Source organism: Mycteria americana, chromosome 2 (assembly GCF_035582795.1).
Source record: "Mycteria americana isolate JAX WOST 10 ecotype Jacksonville Zoo and Gardens chromosome 2, USCA_MyAme_1.0, whole genome shotgun sequence".
NCBI lineage: Eukaryota > Metazoa > Chordata > Aves > Ciconiiformes > Ciconiidae > Mycteria > Mycteria americana.
The window spans coordinates 137,939,807-137,959,581 of record NC_134366.1 but is presented as its reverse complement, the minus strand read 5'-3'; the positions used below and the strand labels follow the sequence as shown (position 1 = coordinate 137,959,581).

At 36.1% G+C, this 19,775-nt stretch overlaps 1 protein-coding gene across 1 annotated transcript in view; it reads right to left on the bottom strand.

The window, feature by feature from the left end:
* Nucleotides 1–19,775, bottom strand: part of C2H8orf34 (chromosome 2 C8orf34 homolog) — a 174,369-nt gene that overhangs the window by 11,826 nt on the left and 142,768 nt on the right. The window contains exons 11-13 of the mRNA XM_075495726.1: nucleotides 11,888–12,008; nucleotides 6,695–7,197; nucleotides 1,303–1,396 (exon numbers count right to left, since the gene is read on the bottom strand). Of these exons, the coding sequence (XP_075351841.1) occupies nucleotides 1,303–1,396; nucleotides 6,695–7,197; nucleotides 11,888–12,008 (718 nt within the window). The remainder of the gene's footprint in view (nucleotides 1–1,302; nucleotides 1,397–6,694; nucleotides 7,198–11,887; nucleotides 12,009–19,775) is intronic.

Here is a 19,775-nt window from a genome sequence, read left to right as displayed (position 1 = left end):
ATCACATAATTAGCACCAGTCTGTGCATGCGCAGCCAGTCCTACCAATGTTTGTGGGATTGTAAATTCGTTACAGAAAGTACAGAGGAAAATTCACATGCACAGAAAAGGCAGGTACCAGGCTCTCCCTTTGGCCACCTAAGGTGAGCTTCAGCCCAAAGATAAGTGAAAGGTTCAGGTGCAAGCCAAACTGGACTTACTGGCTTTGGACTAAAATCAGCTGGACACACAGAACTTCATTTGAATACTGTACTGGCGTTAAAAAAACTGGCACATGCTCTTCAGTATCTCACTACGTAAATTGAAATTTCATAGTCAAACCCCAGGCCTATGAATGGATTTGTGAAACTAGTACATGAATAGAAAACTTAATTTTTTAAAGTGGCATAACTTAAAAATATATTCTGTTTATCTGGCATGATTATTATTAATCATTAATCCCTTACACAACTGTTCCATTCTGTAAAGAAATTGGCTTTTTCTTATTTGAACTCTGCATGTTTAAAGCAGTTTTAGTAGAATTTATTGTTTTCTAAACAGGTTGATTAAATCATCTGTTCTTTTCAAGTATATCACCTAAAATATGTTAGGAAATAGCTTGCATATTCACAAAAACTACCGTGAATTAAAAAAGAAAATGCAAAACATTTAATATTTTCAGCAAGATTATTTACAGGTACCTGGTAGGCAGACAGAACTTGCTACAAGTTTGAATGTATTGCAGTTTAGAGCATTTTACTTGTTGTTACTTGTTCTGTCATTTAGGTTATGATCCTGCTGACCTTTGCTTTCATGATTAGACAACTGCTTCAAAGAGTGTAGGATATTAAGGATTACTTGTGTAATTAAGAACTTTTTTTTCATACAGAGGAATTCAAAAGAACGCAGGCAAAATAGAGATAATGGAGTCACAGGCCTGAGGAGGAAGGCTCTACTTTTCAGAGCTACTGGGGTTTTTTGTGGGTTTTTTTGTTGGTCAATAGAGATTTACTAAACAGAGTATCTATTTCAACTTCATGCTACTTCTCTGGAGCAGCTACTTTAACACATCAGGACAAATTGTTTCACTTAGCTAAGTAAACTGTGGTCTGTGATCATTTTGTCATTATTCAGTGACTGCAGGAAAGCTGATGTAAATCAATCCTATAAAGTTCAGCCCTAAAACAAATGAGTAATTGGTACTGATGAGAAAAGCTCCTGTGAGTAGGCATGACATCTTCACAGGATTTGAAGATATGAAAAAGAAAAGTTAAAAGTTTGAGGGTTTTTGACATATTATCTGGTCCTAACAAAATATACTCACATTTGTCTTGGTCAGCTTCCACTCCTTCACTTTCTGTGTCACTCGGCAATATCCAAGGTTGATGAGCAAGCTGAAGCTGTTGTAAGAATTCATCCTGCCACAAACAGATCTATTTTAGATAAAATGACAGAGAATGGTTCTATATAAATGCAGACTGTAGCAAACACTCTAGCCTCAATTAACTAGAGAGGAGAAATCCTTTAATAAAAAAAAAAAAAGTCTTGCTGTGAAATAAAACCAGAATGTAGAGGATATGCAGGCTCCCTAGAAATTTTTTTATTTAATTCTTATTTATTTATCTATTCTGAAAAAAAGAAAAGGTCTCTTTAGCTATCTATCTGCTATAGCCACAGACATATACGTACTCATCCTAGAAATGCAGCAACACAGAACAAAATTTTAATGCAGATATTCCATCTGTCCTTGCAGTTTTTGGACTATGCCTAGACATGTCATGCACAATTTGCTGAAGTAAGGCTTTGATGTGTCAGAACTTTCACTGTCTCCAATCTAGTAAGAACAAGGACCTGAAACTTGATTTAGAACCTATGATTTTACTGGAGAAGGAGAAAGCCTAGGAAGGAAAAATGCTATGGAAACTTTTGTCTCCAGGATACCATAAAACTCTAAGCATCAAAATATAAATGTTTTACGCAGTTAAAAATTCATACACAGCTGAATATATGCTTCTTAAAATGTTTTACAATTGCCTCCTTTTTTATATAATGTATATATGTATGTATATAAGAATATTTTTCCATACTCACACACATGTATGTGAGCATGTACACACAGAGACATTAAAATACTTTGACAGGTTCCTTCGCAATATTCAAGGTGAGAGATGAGACTGGAATGCATAGTTTTATTTTCAAAACCAGTTCAAACATGCAAGTCCAGTCTCTAAAAGAAAACTTAAGCATTGGCCAGATATCATAAAATTACTGGCCAAATTCTTATAAGTACCTGAAAAAAAAAGGGGGTAATAGCCCTGTCTTCTTTTACGCCAGCTGAAAACCAGAACCTACGTATTCAAAGTCAAATTGTGTTGCACAGCACTACAGCATAATTTTTCTTGTTAGACTATTTGGTTTAAAAACAGAAACCAGGCTTGTTTAAATCAGTTCTTGGAGACCAAGGGCTGTTCAATCAAGATCGCACTCACTGGGAGTAAATTATTAATTATTCTGTTAGTAATCTGTTAAAAAAAAATCCACAAACACTGCTACAATGGCCCAATGCTAAGCTTAGGCAGGAGCTCCAGGACTTACGCATGTATTGCCATTTCAAATGTGCTCAGTGTTCGAGAAGGTTGCTGACTATAGCACTGAACTGGGCAAATGTTTTGGTTCATGGAACAGGATTCTTGCAGTAGGAGCAAGTGGCTCTCACTCTGATCAGCATACTTTTTAATCTTCCAAAAACACAGAGCAAAGAACTGAGCCAGGCAGCAGAACAGAATGCAAGTATCTGACCAAAAAGAGAGTTCTCATCACATCGAGTTATGCTCTATACTCCAGTAAGTAAGAGGAAAACTTGTGTTAATCAATGCTATATTCAAACAAGCTGAAATTTCCTGCTGTTAACAATGACAGACCAATAAAGATTACTGAATACCACTTTAAACTATCTGGATAAATAAAGTGACTATAAAATTCCAAGCGTTCAGAAAATGAAATGGCAAACAAGTGAGTCAGTAGTATTTTCACCTCAACAGCTATTGATAACTATCACAGAATTGTGTCACTTTAATGGAATCCATCCTAAACAGATAAACAGGATTCAACATTCCTTTGTCAATTTATACAAAACACCAAAGGATAAGGTAAATGCATAAAAGTATCTCTGCCAAAGGATTTGGAACCCTGATTTATTAGTTTTATAGAGATAATAAAACTATTTCTCTAGGTAGCATTTCTTTGCTATAATTCAATTCAGCCTTGAACAGAGCTGATAGTAAAACACACCTGTTAGAACTCTGTAATATTATGTGTGCCAAGAGGCAGAAACTCATCCACAAAATCTCAGATCATTATAAGTCTTGAGCATTAAAAAACCCCCAAAACATTCTTAACAGCTGATATGTTAAGTACTTGCCAAATTATTTAAGATTTGTGCTATAACAAGATTAAACCACCCTGAGCTACAGCATGAACTTTACTAAAACTTAAGAACAATTCTGAATTGTATTTATGAATAATATTTTTGTATTTTAGACTTGTTATACTCTGAAACACATTACAAACTAGGAAGAATACTTAACATATCTCTCAATGCGTTATAATTCCTGATAAATAAACAAGTGACAGCACACAGTGTAAACCCATGTAGATTCTCAATTCTTTAATTCAAGCTCCTTATGGTAAAACATGTTCCTGGTAGCCAGTAATTACATCCTTTTCAACTGACTTATTCTCATCAAATATGTATCAACTTTGTACTGGTTAATTCCATTAACACCACCTAAGAGTAAGGAAGCAGAATTATGTGCAAAACCTTATCATAGTATCTTCTATAGGATTGGCAATATAACCACAGTGTATTCACATCTAGTAGAAATTCCCAGCTCACACCGTAAGGTTAAGAAGAATAAAGGCCATTTCCCTTATTTTATTTTATTTTACTGGTTTTATACAGAAGAGGATACAAAACCTACAATGAAAGTTGCAAAATAATTTACAGTATCAGCCTCGACTTTTGTATGTATGTGATCTGTAAAAGTACAAAGAAAGACAGAACTTTGTTTTTCTTCTACCCCAGGCCACCTTTGACTTTTTAGAATTTGTCTCCATGGTCAGAGAGAAGCTGTGACACAAGAGAATGAAATCACATGGCCACAAATAGGGGGACACCTCTAACATGGCAAAAAATGTCACTGAACAGAGATACTTCCTGGGTATGTTCTGTCTAAACCCACTTCTCTAAGTGACCAGGAACTTCAGTGGGCAAAGACAGCTTAAAAGAGCTCCCAAAGCTTCTAGTATAACACTCCAAAGATGGGGCTGGGAGCAGCAGATTGGCCAGACCTCCACCAGCTACTTTCTGACATCCAAGGGCCTTTACAGCTTGGCAGAGGAAGGTCTTCAGTATGAACGTGTCATATGAGCAGTTTTCCCCTTGGAAGCAGAGCTAGTCCCGAGACAAGTTTCCATTAAGTCAAAGGTCACTTGTGTGTGTCAGGAAAGGATAAATAGGGTTTGAGCTGGGTCACTAGCAGCCAATGAACTATTGTACCCCGCGAGCAAAGAGAAAGAAAAGAATTTGTCAGTTCTGGAAGGGATTATAATAGAGGATAAGATCCTGCATAGAAATGCTGAGATTTAACACCAGCTTTACAGTGGGGCTTGCTGGATGAAACTGGACATGCTATTCTAACTGTAAAACAGGGTAATAATATTGCTCATTTATCAAAGTTCTTGAGACATATATATACGTATATTAAAAGTATAACAGGACACTTATTGTAAGAGCTATCAGCAAAGCTTGGGACTTGGCAAACAGAAGTAACAAGTCACAGCAAATGAAATGGGACTCATGGTTATTATTACCATAAGCACAGAAAGGCTGTGGAAGAAAGCATTTTAATTGCTGCCTTGTTACAGTAAAGATCAGAAGTGATGGACAGACTGGATGTCCCTTGGTGGAGATGCAGTGCTCATTACATGGCACTTTCAGGAGTCTATACAATAATTCTAGTTGGCATCACATGACTATGTATCAGTTAAGAACAGGACAGCTTAAAAAGAAAGAAAGAAAAAGAAGAGTGAAGTGTTTAGTGGGAAACAATGAAACCCTTCATTTCTTCTGAACGTTTTTAGTTAAAAATGAATTTCAATCCTCATTTTCTGGTATGTGAGAAAATTCCAACACACAAACACAACCACCCCTCAAAACAGGAGATGAAGGGGTTTTGTTTGTCAAAAAAGAAATTTGTTACAAATGCATATTTTTTTCCATGGAAAACTTCTGGTTTGAAAATATATCAACTGTCAGTGAAGATACTTTCAACAGAACTGTAGTCACCTTCAGTCCTCATGTCTTTAAGTTGGATATCCAATTCTAGGTGAAGAAGTAGCTCGAGTGATGGGATTACTGCACTGCCATTCAAACACCAAAATGAGGATTTTTTTTCACCACCAAATTTAAGTAAGATTTCCTCCCCAAATTCTTTAGTTATCTGTGCCTCATTTCCTTTCTTTCATAATAAATAATGGAGGCCATATACTTAATTGGAAGATTATACTGAGTATCAAATCTCTAATTTTCCTACAAGCACCTCTAAGCAATGTCATTATAAACAACATTTTAAATTTTTTTTAAGAAGTCATTAGAGCGATAATACATTGTGTAAAGTGTCATACCCAACAGATTTTTCAAACAAATGATACTTCTCAGAAACAATTATCTAAAGGTATGATTTTTTTTCAGTCTTGGAAAAAACCTCTCCAGGCTTTGACAAATGGATTACAAAGAGATTAGTAATAAATGGTGGGAACCGAATTATTCCACCATTAAAAAATTAGCAATCTAGACATATAGGTCCTTCTCAAGTCAGTATAGAAGGACTGGCATTTCCTGAGAAAAACCTCACCTTTATAAGGCATGTATCTGAGATAGACAGCAGGGATATTCTATTCTGTCTGAGACAGACAGCAGGTGGTTTTATTTCCACTGCCTACACACTAAAGTTATCTTTAAGGCAGCTAAGGTTAGCAGAGGAGAATCCCACTCAAAATTTACAAGGTACTTCAACTTTTTGTTTTGTTTTAAGCAAAGACTAATCCTGTAAAAGCCATTAATATAGGGCAGGAAGTTTTTATGCTCTGAATCAGCCTAGTTAACATGCACATAGTACTAGACAGTGATTCAATGATGTTGGACATTTTCTCATTGCAGTTCAGTTTTGTGTTTCGGAAAATTTGTCCATTCAGCGATGCCTAACTAATCATTCCAATGTGTCCAAAAAATGAAAGAAAAAGCAGACCAAGGAAATATTATGCACTGCCAGTGCAGCAGGAAAAAAAATACCCTGGAATCATAAAGATAAAATAAAATTATGTTTCATATTCCAGAGGTATGCACCTCTTAGAAACTGTAAGGCTAATAAAACTGCTATGCATCATGCAGGCAAAACCCTACAGAGCTCATGGAAAATTTGGTGGGCACGAGTGCTTCAGTATGATTTCTGTAATAATCCTGACATTCTTTAATCAGTACCTCTCAAAGCTGAGCAGTACTTCCTTGTTAATCTTCTCATAATTATATTGCAAGTTCTTTTCAGAGTAGGAAGTTACATTAGGTATCCTAATGTTACTTCAACATAAAATACAATCTAGTCTTCACATTATAGCAGCTCTTAAACATAGCAAAAACATTAAATTGAAAATCTTACTTCTGATAAACTGCTTCTCTGAGTAGTGACAGTTCCAACAATGTCTCCACTCATTTGCACAGAGAGCCCTGAAGCAGCGCTGAGGGTCCTCCCCATTTGGCTCTTAGATGTCAAAGATCTGCTTCTTTGCATACTAATGATGCCTTCCTTATTTCCTTGGTTGCTAGGGGTAAGAGGCCGTGACAGCAAGCTATTTGGGGTCACAGGTCTGCTCCCTGGAGTTGATGGAGTTGGTGGCCTGTTGGTTTGTGTACCGGGCGTTGGAGGCCTGCTGTTTGCAACACTGGAGACCTGTGTTCTGCTGTTGGTGGGCAGCGGTGGTGATTTGTTTCCTTGGAGCTGAATGTTCTTCCCCATCTGAGTTGGCACCTGAGGCCTCGTATTTTGGCCCTGTGTAGCTTGAAGATTGCCTTGATGGTCAGATGTAAATAAAGTATGATGTTGGATACTAGGGCTTCTTGAGAGCCTTGCTTCTTCCCACAGTGCTAGGTCCTTCTCAATATCTGTGCACACACACGCACGCAAACAAAAGAGAAAAGAAAGAAAGAAACTCACTTTCTGTTTCTCTCTGGTTTAAAACTCTTATTTATTTTCTCCAATGTAAGTGACAGCCTGAAGCTGTGCAGAGAAAATCTATTCACCCTTAAAATATAAGGCATCAGAATTAACAGTTCAAATGTTTGACACGCATTTCTTCAAAGTTTATTTACATTTGATCTACTGCAAATGCAGCTATCCCACAGAAATGAAATATTACCACTTCATTGAATGTCAATACAACCTATAAAAATCCCTCTAATTTCTTCAAAGTTATCTCTGTGTGGCTTTTGCAGTTTCTCATTAGTATCAAACCAAGATGGAGCAGTGAGCTGAACTTGCCATCCTCTGCTGCAGTGAAGGGGAATCCAAAACTGGTTCAAGGTGAGACTTTTGCTTCTGGCCTTGCTGTCCATTGCCCAACCAAAACTCTGGGGGAAATAACCCTTGAACCCTGGCACATCTGGATCTGCGATCCCATTTGAATCTGAATTTTGTGCTCTGGCCTGCCGTCAGTGTGACAGCAGGCAACAGGATCACCAACATCTAGAATCCAAGGAGAAAAGGTGGCCACCATTTGGTGGTCCAGTCCCTACCCCTCATACAAACATAAGGAATAAGATCCTATTTAAAAAGAGAACGGATCAGGGTTAGTGATGACAAGTGTCTTCTGAATTCATTTAAATCATATTAATGCTTCTAATGAATTGAATCAGATACATCCAACAAAGTTAGGTGAGGGTAGCTGGAATTTAGGTTAGCATTGCTAACATACTCAAAGTCCTTGCAAGTAAAAATGTCAAGCTTAAGGAACAGTTTACTCAAGTTTATTTTATCTTACACAATCGTTATGAATTTTCACTCTCACTGGCATGTACTCTACTGTAACTTGGTTTTGATAGGGACAGCTGGTTATCTTTAGAAAAGCAATGCCATTTCCCATTAAACTGTACAAGTCACAGTCCCAGAAGCTGTAAATCAGCAAGGCTCTACTGATTTAAACACCTATTAAGTGAACTTGTATACAATAAGCATTTAATTTTTATTTTGGTAACAATAATTTCAGGTTCTAAAAGTCCTAAAAGAAACAGCTTCTAAACCGCATATTGGAAAATCAGATTTTCTTTCACTTGTATTTACCAGTAGGTATAAAAGGAATGCTGTATGTAAAATAATTAAAGATGTGCCACCTTTAACATTAACTTATTTTATAACAACACCTTGAAAACAGGAAATAAGCTATGTCAATTTCATGTTACTAGTCTAATACAAGATATTCCACACATTTCAAATGCTAATACTAGAAAAGCTGGTAAAAATGAAATAGTTGTGAAAGCCTCAGATAAAAGTGTCTCTCAACTCTTTAACGGTTAAATGTTTTGCTGTTAGCAAATTTCAAAACATAATTATTGTTTCTAGCACACAGTTAGGAATACTTCTAATTGTTACCTTGCTGACCTCTTAAAATTAATTATTTACATTTTGAAATAATTTTGTCTTGAAATAGTCTTCCATTATGCTTTTAAAAAAATCAATACACGTCACTTTGGAACTTCTAAGATGCCTGGCAAAAATTCAGGGGCCAATAAATGACAATATGGGTTACCTGATTTAAACCAAATGAGGAATATGTTCTTTTAAAGATTCAGCTTAGCCTATGTCTTTGCAAAATTACAGACCTCTAACTTCCCCATAATGATTCGGTATGCTAAGAAATTATCTGAATATTGAATGATTTAATAAGAGTTAAATAAACATTTTATTCTGGCTCATGTTTCCTTAATTCCATATAGTAATCAAGCCTGCAGATAAACCAATTATTCTAATCATGTCTTCACATATAATTAACTTGTTTCCATAGTGTAATTATTCCGTTTATTTAGCACACATCCTCTTTCTGATTTTGCTTCAATATCAGCTTTTCAACCAGAAAGAAAAGAAAAAAAAAATATCACGCATCTCCAGCTTTACAGTTTTATCTGATCCATAGTAAATACCAGAATTGAATTATGACTTAGGATTCTTTAAATCCCTTGTCAATGTCATTTGAAGGAAAATAAAATGCAGGCAACAGAGCAACACAAAGGCATTTTACTTTCATATCAGAAATACCAGAATAAGGATATGATTCATAATGCGCTTACAAACTGTTTATGCATTTAACAGTTCTTCTTGAGATAAAATATATTCCAGAAGTACCCAATGACCACAGAATCAGTGTAACAAACCAAGTTGGCAAGATACTGGAATTAACTACCAAAAAAAAATATATTCTCCGCTTGCGTGTGATATAAAGCAGCCACAGTAACATAAGAGACTGGATCTTAGACAAAAGTATTACGAGCCATATGTAGAGAAGGAAAAGAAAACATTGTTTCAATACCTGATTTTGTAAAAATGCTGCTTTCAAATACCAGGGTACTGAGGCAGTTGCTGGCAGTTGGTGCTAGTCCTCAGTTTAGGCACTGGCACCAAATTGTGCCTTATGTTAGGAGTCAGTTTTATCCAGCACGTAGTCCATAAAAGAAAGCCAGGCTCCTTAAGGAGGTGTATTTGAGACAGGGGACCACGTTTCATCATTACACAGGTAATCCAAGTCACAATTCAGGCATCTAAATGACTGCCTAGTATTGGGTAGAATTTATAGGTTCCAGGGTGCTTGGTAAGAGAACTGAAACAAGGAGACTTGCTGATATCAGAGACACTTGAACTTTTGCAAATGTATGAGACAAATAAGGCTAAGCAAAAACACAGTATTATTATCTGAGGTCCTCTGAGCTGATTCTTCATGGGAATTATGTTATGCTTGTCTGTGAGGGGAATAATTGTCTCAAGCAGCACTGGTGTTATAATAGGACATGAATTATTAGGAATACAAGAGTCCAATGTCTAATAATTGGGCTGCTTTCTTGTGAATTTCTCAGGCAGACAAAAATTACTGAATGGTAGAACGACTGAACCCCATGTTACAGCATTACTGAAATAATGGGCCCAAAGCCAAATGAAAACAGCATTGATGTGACAGAGAAGACCTTGTAGGTCACACAACAGCAGACTGAATCTCAGAGACTAAGTGAATGTAGCTAGTTAGCTTACGGTCAATTAAGTACTTAAAATTCCATATTCTATTGAACTGCATGTTTCAGAGCATACTGCATACAAGAATAGCTTGTACAACCATGGAAGTGCAACCAGTTAGGACATAAATCAAAGCAGGGAGATCTTCACCAGACCCCTCCTGAGTGACAACTGCAGCAACACAAGGGAAGGCAAGTGCTACCTCAGTGGCAGAGGACCCTGGGGTACTCAGGTCCCTGCTATGCCACAGAAACCTCATGACCACAGCTTGGCCTGCCGGTCTCCTGGTTCCCACTAGATGTTCCTGGCAGTTTCAGGTTGGAGGGAGGGCTCATGGATTTTCAGTCTAGTTTGGCAGCGGCTACATCTCTAATAGCTACAGAGACTTGAACCTGTCAAAAAAATTTGAATGACAGTATCTCTGTTGTCAGAAACAAAACCTGTCTAAAATATCTTCATTTATAGATATCATAATTTTTAGTTCTTGCTCCATTACAAGCAAAATATTTTTCTAAAGAGCTTCCCTCTTTGTGCTCATAGCTTTGTCTTCTGCTTTGACTTCAGCTGCAGCAGCCCCTAGACAGAAGTACAACAGCTGTACCTCTCTCTAAAGAGGATACAGCTCCCAAGCCTTTCACACCAGTATTAGCTCCCAAGCTATTCACAGCAGTAGGGTAAAAGTCCGAAGTCTTTTAGAAAATCACACTGACAGTGGCAAGTTCTCTGCCTCACTCTCTGAGTGACTTGAAAGAATGGTCAGATAAATTCCATTTCTCCCTCCACCTTATATATACAGTCTTTATGTTCCAGTTCTGCATTACTTTTCATAGAGTTGGCCCATGAAGCTCAGCTTTCACCATATGACAAACAGCATGCATAATATAGGACTACCATGCTATAGGTCTATGTCATACCTTCTAATTAAAGCTGAAGATAGAAAATATTCATTACAAAGAACAACAAATTGCAAACTATATCCTAGGATATCCTTCATTAATTTTCGTAGAGCTCTGAAATATATTGCCACTGAAAAAAAGGGGGTTTTGTTTGACCTTTTAGAAATGGTTACCCCATCAAAGATGTTGCAGATGTTCTACTGTACGCAAGTCAACAGACTTCACGTAGCCAGAAGTCTCATGAACAAGGTGGGCTTTTCCTGCAAAGCAATCTGTTCTCAAGCTAAAGGTCCACTGCAGCCTTTTCTAAAGACTACTTAACTGTAGGTGAAGCATCAGTACCTCCTTATTGCATAAGTCTTGGTGAAATGTGAAAACAAAAAAAAGGTGCATTATTAAGCTGTCAGACTGCAGTATATTTAACACAGTTAAATATAGTTTAACACAGTTTAATTACTGTTTAATTACTGTATTTACTGTAATTACAGCAAAGTTCATTACATCTACAAACACAACAATAATTGTGCTGTTTCTCTTCAATGAAGAAAAAGGGAAGTTGAAATTGTTTATCTGTTTTCATCAGCATGTCAGATAGATCATTTTTTCCTTCGTCTAAAATACTGGCAAAGCTAGCTGGGTGAGTAGTGCTAGGCGTTTTATGATCCCTTGCTACCATACATACCAGCTAGGTGTTTTTCCATGGTCTGAAGTTCTTTTGCTGCTAAGGAGTCCTTTAAGAGTTTCTGCCTTGGGGAACCTCCAGGTCTGACACCCATGGCATCCAGGGTCCAAACTGTCTGAGACTTACACAGATAAAAGAAAAGGGAATACTTATAATCTAGCTTCACATTTACACATGAAACAATAAAAAATGTGGTGTCCTCATTTAGAATAGTGAATCTGGTACTTTTTATGTAGAATATATAACATTTTATGCCAAATATTACAAAATATCATGTCTTACCTTAAATAACATAAATAGTAGCCATTACTTAAAATCAACAGTTCTAAAGTAATTCAAATATATACCTTCGCACAAGCTCTTGTTCAATGCTGAGACATCATAATAGGAAAAATTCTTCAATGATTTACATTCTGTGCAGTTCCAGTTACTTAGTGGGGGTTGCACTTACTTTAAATTACCATAACATTTGGCACTGTATCTCTGCAAAGCAGCACTTCTGGGAATATCACAGAATTTCCTAATCAAAATTGCCAGTGCTGTTCTATCACTGCAAGAAGTATTCCTTTTAGGAACAGCAACTAAATCATCAGGGCAACATAGCAGTTTGGAAGGGATGCCAGCAGACAGACCACCTCCCCAGTCGCTTCACTATTGAACGCTGTGGTATTCAAAATTATCTGCATTTTCTAGAACCCACTCAATACAGTTTCAAGAAATTATTTTAAAATATACTATGAGGTAAACTTGACAAGTTTTTTTAATGCTTATTTGAAATACACAAAAAATACATGACCAAGTGTGCAAGACTGGGTCATAAAAACAACAAACAAAAACATTAATTAAAGCATTCTTAACAGCCTATCTGAAATAAATTTAGTATTATTACCTCACCAAAACATTTCGTCTGTAGTCTAAGGAGTTTTGTTGATTTCCCAGGTTTCCTAAAGAAACAAGGCTTATGCAATGGTCTCATTGTCATTCAACTCTTACTAATTTTTTAATCTTTCAGTAAATGTCAAACAAATTTAGAGAGGGGCCACGGTTTCAAAGACATTAAGCTGATGTAATTTCAGGGAGAAGAATGATCGAGCAGAGGAGGGATGCCGAAACTGGTGACGCCATTCACGGAAGGCATACAGGGCTCCGCTGCTACGCAGTCTGCCGGTCTGGAACTGTATCACCAGCAGACACGTGGGTTGCTGCAGGTAGCTGCGGCACGTGACGGTACTTTTCTGGCTGGACTCTCACGTCATAGGGAAAGGTGTACCACAGTTGAAAGGTTCAACACGAAAATACAGGTTTGATATCATCTCTATTCACAAAAAATTTGCTTTAACCATAAACACTAAATAAAACACTGTAGCTGCCTTCCCTTTTAGAAAAGTAAGCATTTTACTTAAGAAGTAAAATGTTATATGGGATATATTTTACACCATTTTCAATCTGTTCCAAATAGACACTGCCTTGTATGCAACCAATCATTGTGAACCACGTATCTTTAAAATGTGTTTACACAGATTCGTATTTACAAAGCAACAGCTATACTATAATGCTGCACATGCACACATAAAAAAGCCTAGTTGTATTTACCAGCATACGAAATAGTTTGAAGCTGCAGATAATTCTGTTGTTATTAACTCACAACATTTTTAGAACACTAATGACTTTTTTTGATTTGCTAATTGTTTTTTACACTAGTTCTGTTCTGGTTAAAGTTACCTGTATTTAATCCCAGGTAAATACACAGGAACACAGCTGAATAAAACAGTAAGTTACTCAGAAGTGGAACTCATCCTGCAAACACATTTACTTCAGACATATCACTAGACCTGATTCTCCTGTTCCCCCAAGAGGTTTTGAGCATTTGTCACTTCAGTCCTCATTGTGAATTCTCCATCCAAATCATAATTTGGCTTCTTGAGGTCACTACAGAATATTAATCTGTAGTAAATTACTCACATCTCTAAATGTTTATTTCTAGTAGATATTAGTTACCCAATATCTATCTCTGGATGGAAGAATATTTTATTCTGTGAACCATTCCTCTGAAATAAACAAAACTAAGTAAGAGATGGGAAGGGGGAATAGAGCCTGTAACAAACCTCTAATATTTTAATTTTCAGTGTATTTTTAGATATACTCTTGTCCCCAGATTTTTATGGCAGAAAAAGGCCATTTTAATATACATTTTATAGTGTATATTTTCATAAGGGGGAAAAAACAGCAGGACTTCAATAATGACTATGGGGGAAAAAATCCCCAAGGTTGTAAGGATGAATCCTTTTTGAATATACAATTTCATGAACAAATACAACTCTGATGAAATATAGAATAAAAACTAGTCAGTGGTCTATGGTAATACTTGAAGACCAAACTGCTCTTCTAATATTCTTAACTCTGACTATTCAAGTTTATCCTAAGCAAATTATTATAGGTTTTCAATAACTCCCTAACCTCCTAAAAACACAAACTTCCAAATGTTAGCCTGGTGAGAGGGTTTCACTCTCCATGTCCTATTTTCTGGAAATGGAGTTATCCTTCTCTTCTACAAACCTCTACTGTTTCTTCTTACATTCTGCCTTTTCCTCTACTGTACTTCTTTCCTTTATGCACAGCAATCATGTAAGACACATAAAACTAAGGTAACTGAGTAAAGGCAGCTCTCTGCTGCCTGTAGTAGAATCTAAGATAAACGGAGAAAAATGATTCTTTAATGGTAGTCATCATCATGGTGCTTTAGACATTTATAAAAACATGAGTAATGTTTAAATTAAATCACTTGCAATTAGGAGACTCCAAATCACAAAGATCATCAAACATCAGCAATACCTTTGTATGTTTCAATATAGGTTTTAAAATCTTATATAAGTTCATGTAAGACATATAGATATGCCTGTGTATAAGCACATACAGGCATACAAAGGCAGGTACACATATGCATTTAATAAATATTTGTGTCTGCCTTTATCCCATTAACACAGCTACACAGACATACAGAGTTTGTGTTCAGTTCTGCATGTAGCACAGATGTATACATTCTTTCTAAGAATAAATATTAATCTTGTATATGATTTAAAACAAACACATTTACATATATTCAGTCTCTACCATTACATATATTATATGTTCAAACTCCCTTTCAGATACACAGTTCCAACACGCTGTGACATTAATGAGGTAACTTTGGACAATTTTTTTCCCCAAATTTTGTAACTCTTCCCATGCATTTTTCTGTTCTATGTAATATCATAAGCTTATGACATTTTGTCAGGCAATAGCTTCACAAAAGACCAGGATGGTATTGCAATACTAGTTATGAAAGATGAGATATTTAATATTAGCAATTTAGTTTCATGATAAATTATGTGCTTATAATAGTGCCTTCCAATTAAACACTCAGTTGATAGAAAATAATACTGATCTGGAAAAAAAAAAGGTACAAGAGTTTATTAAGACATTAAAACTGTAACCAACTGTAACCATGTAAAAGTGTAACCATTTTTTGTTCCTTCTCTGAAGCTAGATATTTCAGTGCTATAACCAATAATATTTTTGGAGGCAGGCTCAGGTAATGTTTTTTTCTATATATCTAAACAATAGTGAACATAAAAATATTTTTTAACATTTTGAGACTATGAGTTCATCTAAGTGAATAATGCATAAAATCAGACTGAGGTCCTCAGTGTCTCCAGCACACAATTTATGCAACAGCCTTATGGCTAAAAGATAATCACAAGCTGATTGGAAGCATGGCAGTTCAAATGCAAGGATAAATGAATTTGTACAGCTCTAGCAGAATTCACTGGTGCCCCTTCTCTCCACTGAAAGAATGGCAACAGTTCGGATATGTCACTTAAGAAAGAGAATCAGGCTTGCAAGCCATTTATTTAAACCGTCTTATTCCACTTCACCAAAACCTATCTTTTGTTTACTGGGCAGGAATTCCAGAGATAAAACACTAATGTCAGTTAACTTGGACTTTAATGATAATGACAGTAGACTGAAAGTAGTTGAAAAATATAGCATATATGTATGATGTATGTGCATAGAAGTCCTTTCAATTCCTTTAGTATCTTCCAAACTACAATTGCCCTTGATCGTTCATTAAGCTTTATAAATATTAGCACAAAATTTATAAATGGCCTATTTACATTAACAAGATCTAAATATGATGATGTTCCTGAAGGACATCCTTGTCTTCCTAACTTGTAGAAACAGCTCTGGGCCCTGTTTATCACCTTCAAACTTTGAAGGTGAGGCATTGTCTCTTTGCGCCAGAAATATGTTCAAACAAAGCCCTCAGGACACATTTGTCAACTTTTAAGGTCAATTATGTGTCTGTTTCTTAAGTGGCTTTCTTTACATATCACCATAATTTCTTCACATACAATAAATTAATTAATGCTTTTTTTACATAGATCACTTAGCCAAATTACTGCTAAAATAAAAAATTACAAACAATAAAGCCAAAGGTAATCTCTCTCATCAATGGTTCCCTGAACTTCTGGAAAATACCATAACTTACTGGGAATGCCACAGTGGAACAGAAATACAATTAAGGAGGTCATGAATAAGAAAGTTTTTCCAAGATCACTGTACGTGCTTCAACCTGCAGCACAATGTTAGTTTGACAGCATGCATCAATATAGCTTTTATCCCTAAAAACAACAGTGCAGATGCGAGCGTCTTGATCTCACCATCGAGCTGACTTGACATGGGCTGTGTAATACCCACTGACACCTGGAGAGTTCTACAGAGGTGCAACATTTCAGAATAACTACGGCCAAGAGGAAGGCCTCCAAATTACCTACAACATCATCTGGAAATCAAGTGTTTGTTAGAAAATAAATTACTTTTTCCTGCTGACCATAAAAAGTGTTAATAAAGAACGCAGCATTATATTTCTATGTCATTTTGGCCTGCTTCAGTGTAAAAGACCCAGGTACTCAACATGTACGTCCATGCACACACACAATCTCTTTTCAGGTGTGAGAACAGTCCCCACCTCGCAAGAGAAAGCGCTTCTTCATTTTTAAAGACTATCCGAATTGCATGATCACAATGAAATGGGGAAAAGGAGGTGAAACCCAATTAATTAGTTAGTTCCTGGCAAGCTGTAAATATATGCAATGCATTCTGATTGAACTTTTCCTTCTACATAGTTTTGCTAATCAAGTGCAAATTTTATTGGTAACTTCAGAAGATAATACTGTAAGAAAGACAACCATGCTTAGCTTTCTATGTATAACCTACCATTTCTTTGCTGAATAGCTTAAATATCTTAAATAGACATATTTGACAGAGATCCCTCCAAATACAAAAAAAATTCCCTTTATTGAACAATTTGTTTGCAAGCGTCCCTTCTGTTCTGACCAAGCAGCTGGCAAGGACAGTTGTTATTCATGCAGGGGAACTTTTTGTGCAATATTTTGTTTGACGATTCTTCACACAACATGCATTTTCTGTCACAGTTCACCCAATGTTTAATCTTTCAGCTTCCATAGTCTGTTCAAGGACACAAGGTGAGCTAGTCAACATGTTTTTTTGGTACTGTAAAAATAAGAAACCTTCTCAGAGCTCTGTTGCAATATTGGCAGCCACCTCTAATCCCCACCTTCCACATTAGGGCCTGTTCTACTTGAAATGCCATGTAATTGAAATTACAAGCTTTTTGCTTCCCATGGCAGTCAGCCAGCACATTTTATGCTAAACCTTACACTAAAAAAAATGGTAGTTTCAGTTAACTTACACATAGTTTTTCTGTTTACAAGCAAGAGGGAAGAAGGAAATATGTGGGCACCTGGGAACCACATTTGTTTCAGTTTCTGACATGTAACCAGAATATTTTTTTTCTAAGCATCAGTCCTGTTTTATTTACTGTTATTTGGACTAATCTTTTTGAATTTGTCATGCCCAAGAAACCAAAATTTTAGACAGGTAAAAACAAGGCACTCATTCTTTTTTACATATATTTTTTTGAAGTTCAGAAAATTCTTTCAATTTACAATTACATTTTAGAGGATTAAATAGTTTCAGATAAGAGTATTTTCACTCCAGAAGAGATCTGCCTTTCTGTCTGCCCCATGAAAGGTCTCCTTGGAAGCACTAACCACATGCTGCATGCGACGCCTGCCAGTGGGGCTGTAAGAAGTGGCAGCCTTTCTGGAAGCAGTCCTTACGCCTGGGGGTCCGGGCAGGGAGACAGGGCAGCCCCACCACACATCACTGGGGTCAGAGGGGCTCAAGTTTTGCAGTATGCAACATAATACCAGCAAAAAGAATACCAGCAGGTAAGAAGTGAAAAAAATTCTTAAGTATTTCAAGCACTCTCCAAAGTAAAAGAGAATTTTAAAAGTAAGAAACAATTATTTTGCAGCTGTATGTACAAAATGCTATGTCTATTTTATGGAATTTGTTTTGAATCGGGGAGGTCTCAACAGAAGAGGTTCAGGGTATGTAATTCAAACTACCTGTTTAACTACTTGCAGGAAATATCACTTATTTCCCAAGAACCTTGATATTATGTTCTTCTACTGCCTTGTATTTTTAATTTAGCTAGTAGTAATAAACATACAGTTTTGCAGGTTTTTTTGGACTAGCTGTGGAAGGGTTGCACTAATCTAATATTACCTGTTATTATTATTTTTACAGAAGATTTAAAATTTAAAGTTAAAATTTTAAATTTTAACTTTATGTGCCTGAATTTCCATATACTTACAAAAGTCAACTCGGATTTGAAAACTTTTGTATCAGAACACAGTAATATTGTGTTTATGATCTATAAATATGATCTTTATAATTCATACTACCTCACAGGCACACTGCTGTTGTTCCTGATGTAGCAGTGGAACCTTAAAATATTAAAATAAGTATTTTAAGTGACTAAGTTGCTAAATACTAAACAGTGACCCCAATCCAGCAAATAATTTACAGATTTAGATAAATACTGAAGTTTGGGTGATTTAGAGCTGTTGATAATACTCAAACTTGTACAAGTAATTAAATTACTTCTCAGCATTGTTCCCAGGGAAAATAGTGGGAAAAGATATGAAAATTTCTAAGAATTACAATTTAAATCTTGTGTCACCAGAATATAGCCGTATTCAACATATATTGATAACAAGAATTAAAAGCTTAATTTTTCCTTGTGCACGAAGCCTCAAGTCATTTCACAAATTGAATTACCATTAAGGAATTTCTGTATTTATCACAGAAAATCCATGTCTGTATTCCTTCTAGGAAAGCAACTGAAAAGTTCCAAAGCAGTAGGGAAAACAGGAGGAAATTTATTGGAAACAAAACACCTTTATAAAACAATTCATTAGAGTATTTTTCCCACAGTAATAAAGAGCAAAAACCCAAGGCAAATTCATGCAGAAATGCCTTTTGCAGTTGGACAACTTTTTTTCCACAGTTTCTGTTACACTTGGATTGGTTTGCCTTACATGGATCATTTGCAAAGAAAAATATACCTTTTTATGTGCACATGCAAGGCAAGATGAGTGAATTTTGCATTCACATAAAACAAGCAATAAGCATGAGTTCTGTTAGATCCAGGTGGTAAAAGAAGCAACTCGGAGGGAAGGCAAAGGCTACTCAATGTGAATTGCCCAGTGCATGTGCCCTCTTTCTTTCTGTTAGTCACTGTAAATTTAGTAACTTCCTCGATACCTTACTTTTCCATTTCTGTCAGAATTCCAGCCCACCTAATTTTTTCCTAGGATCACTTCAGTGTTTTCTTAAAGCTTGCTAGCCAAATATTTATAAAACTCATTTACAGAAACGTAAAGTAAAATAGGACTCTTAGTTCACCACACTGCAAAAATCTCAGGAAAAAGCTTTGCATTTTGCCTAGCACTTTTTGTTACATTAAATATTTGTCAGA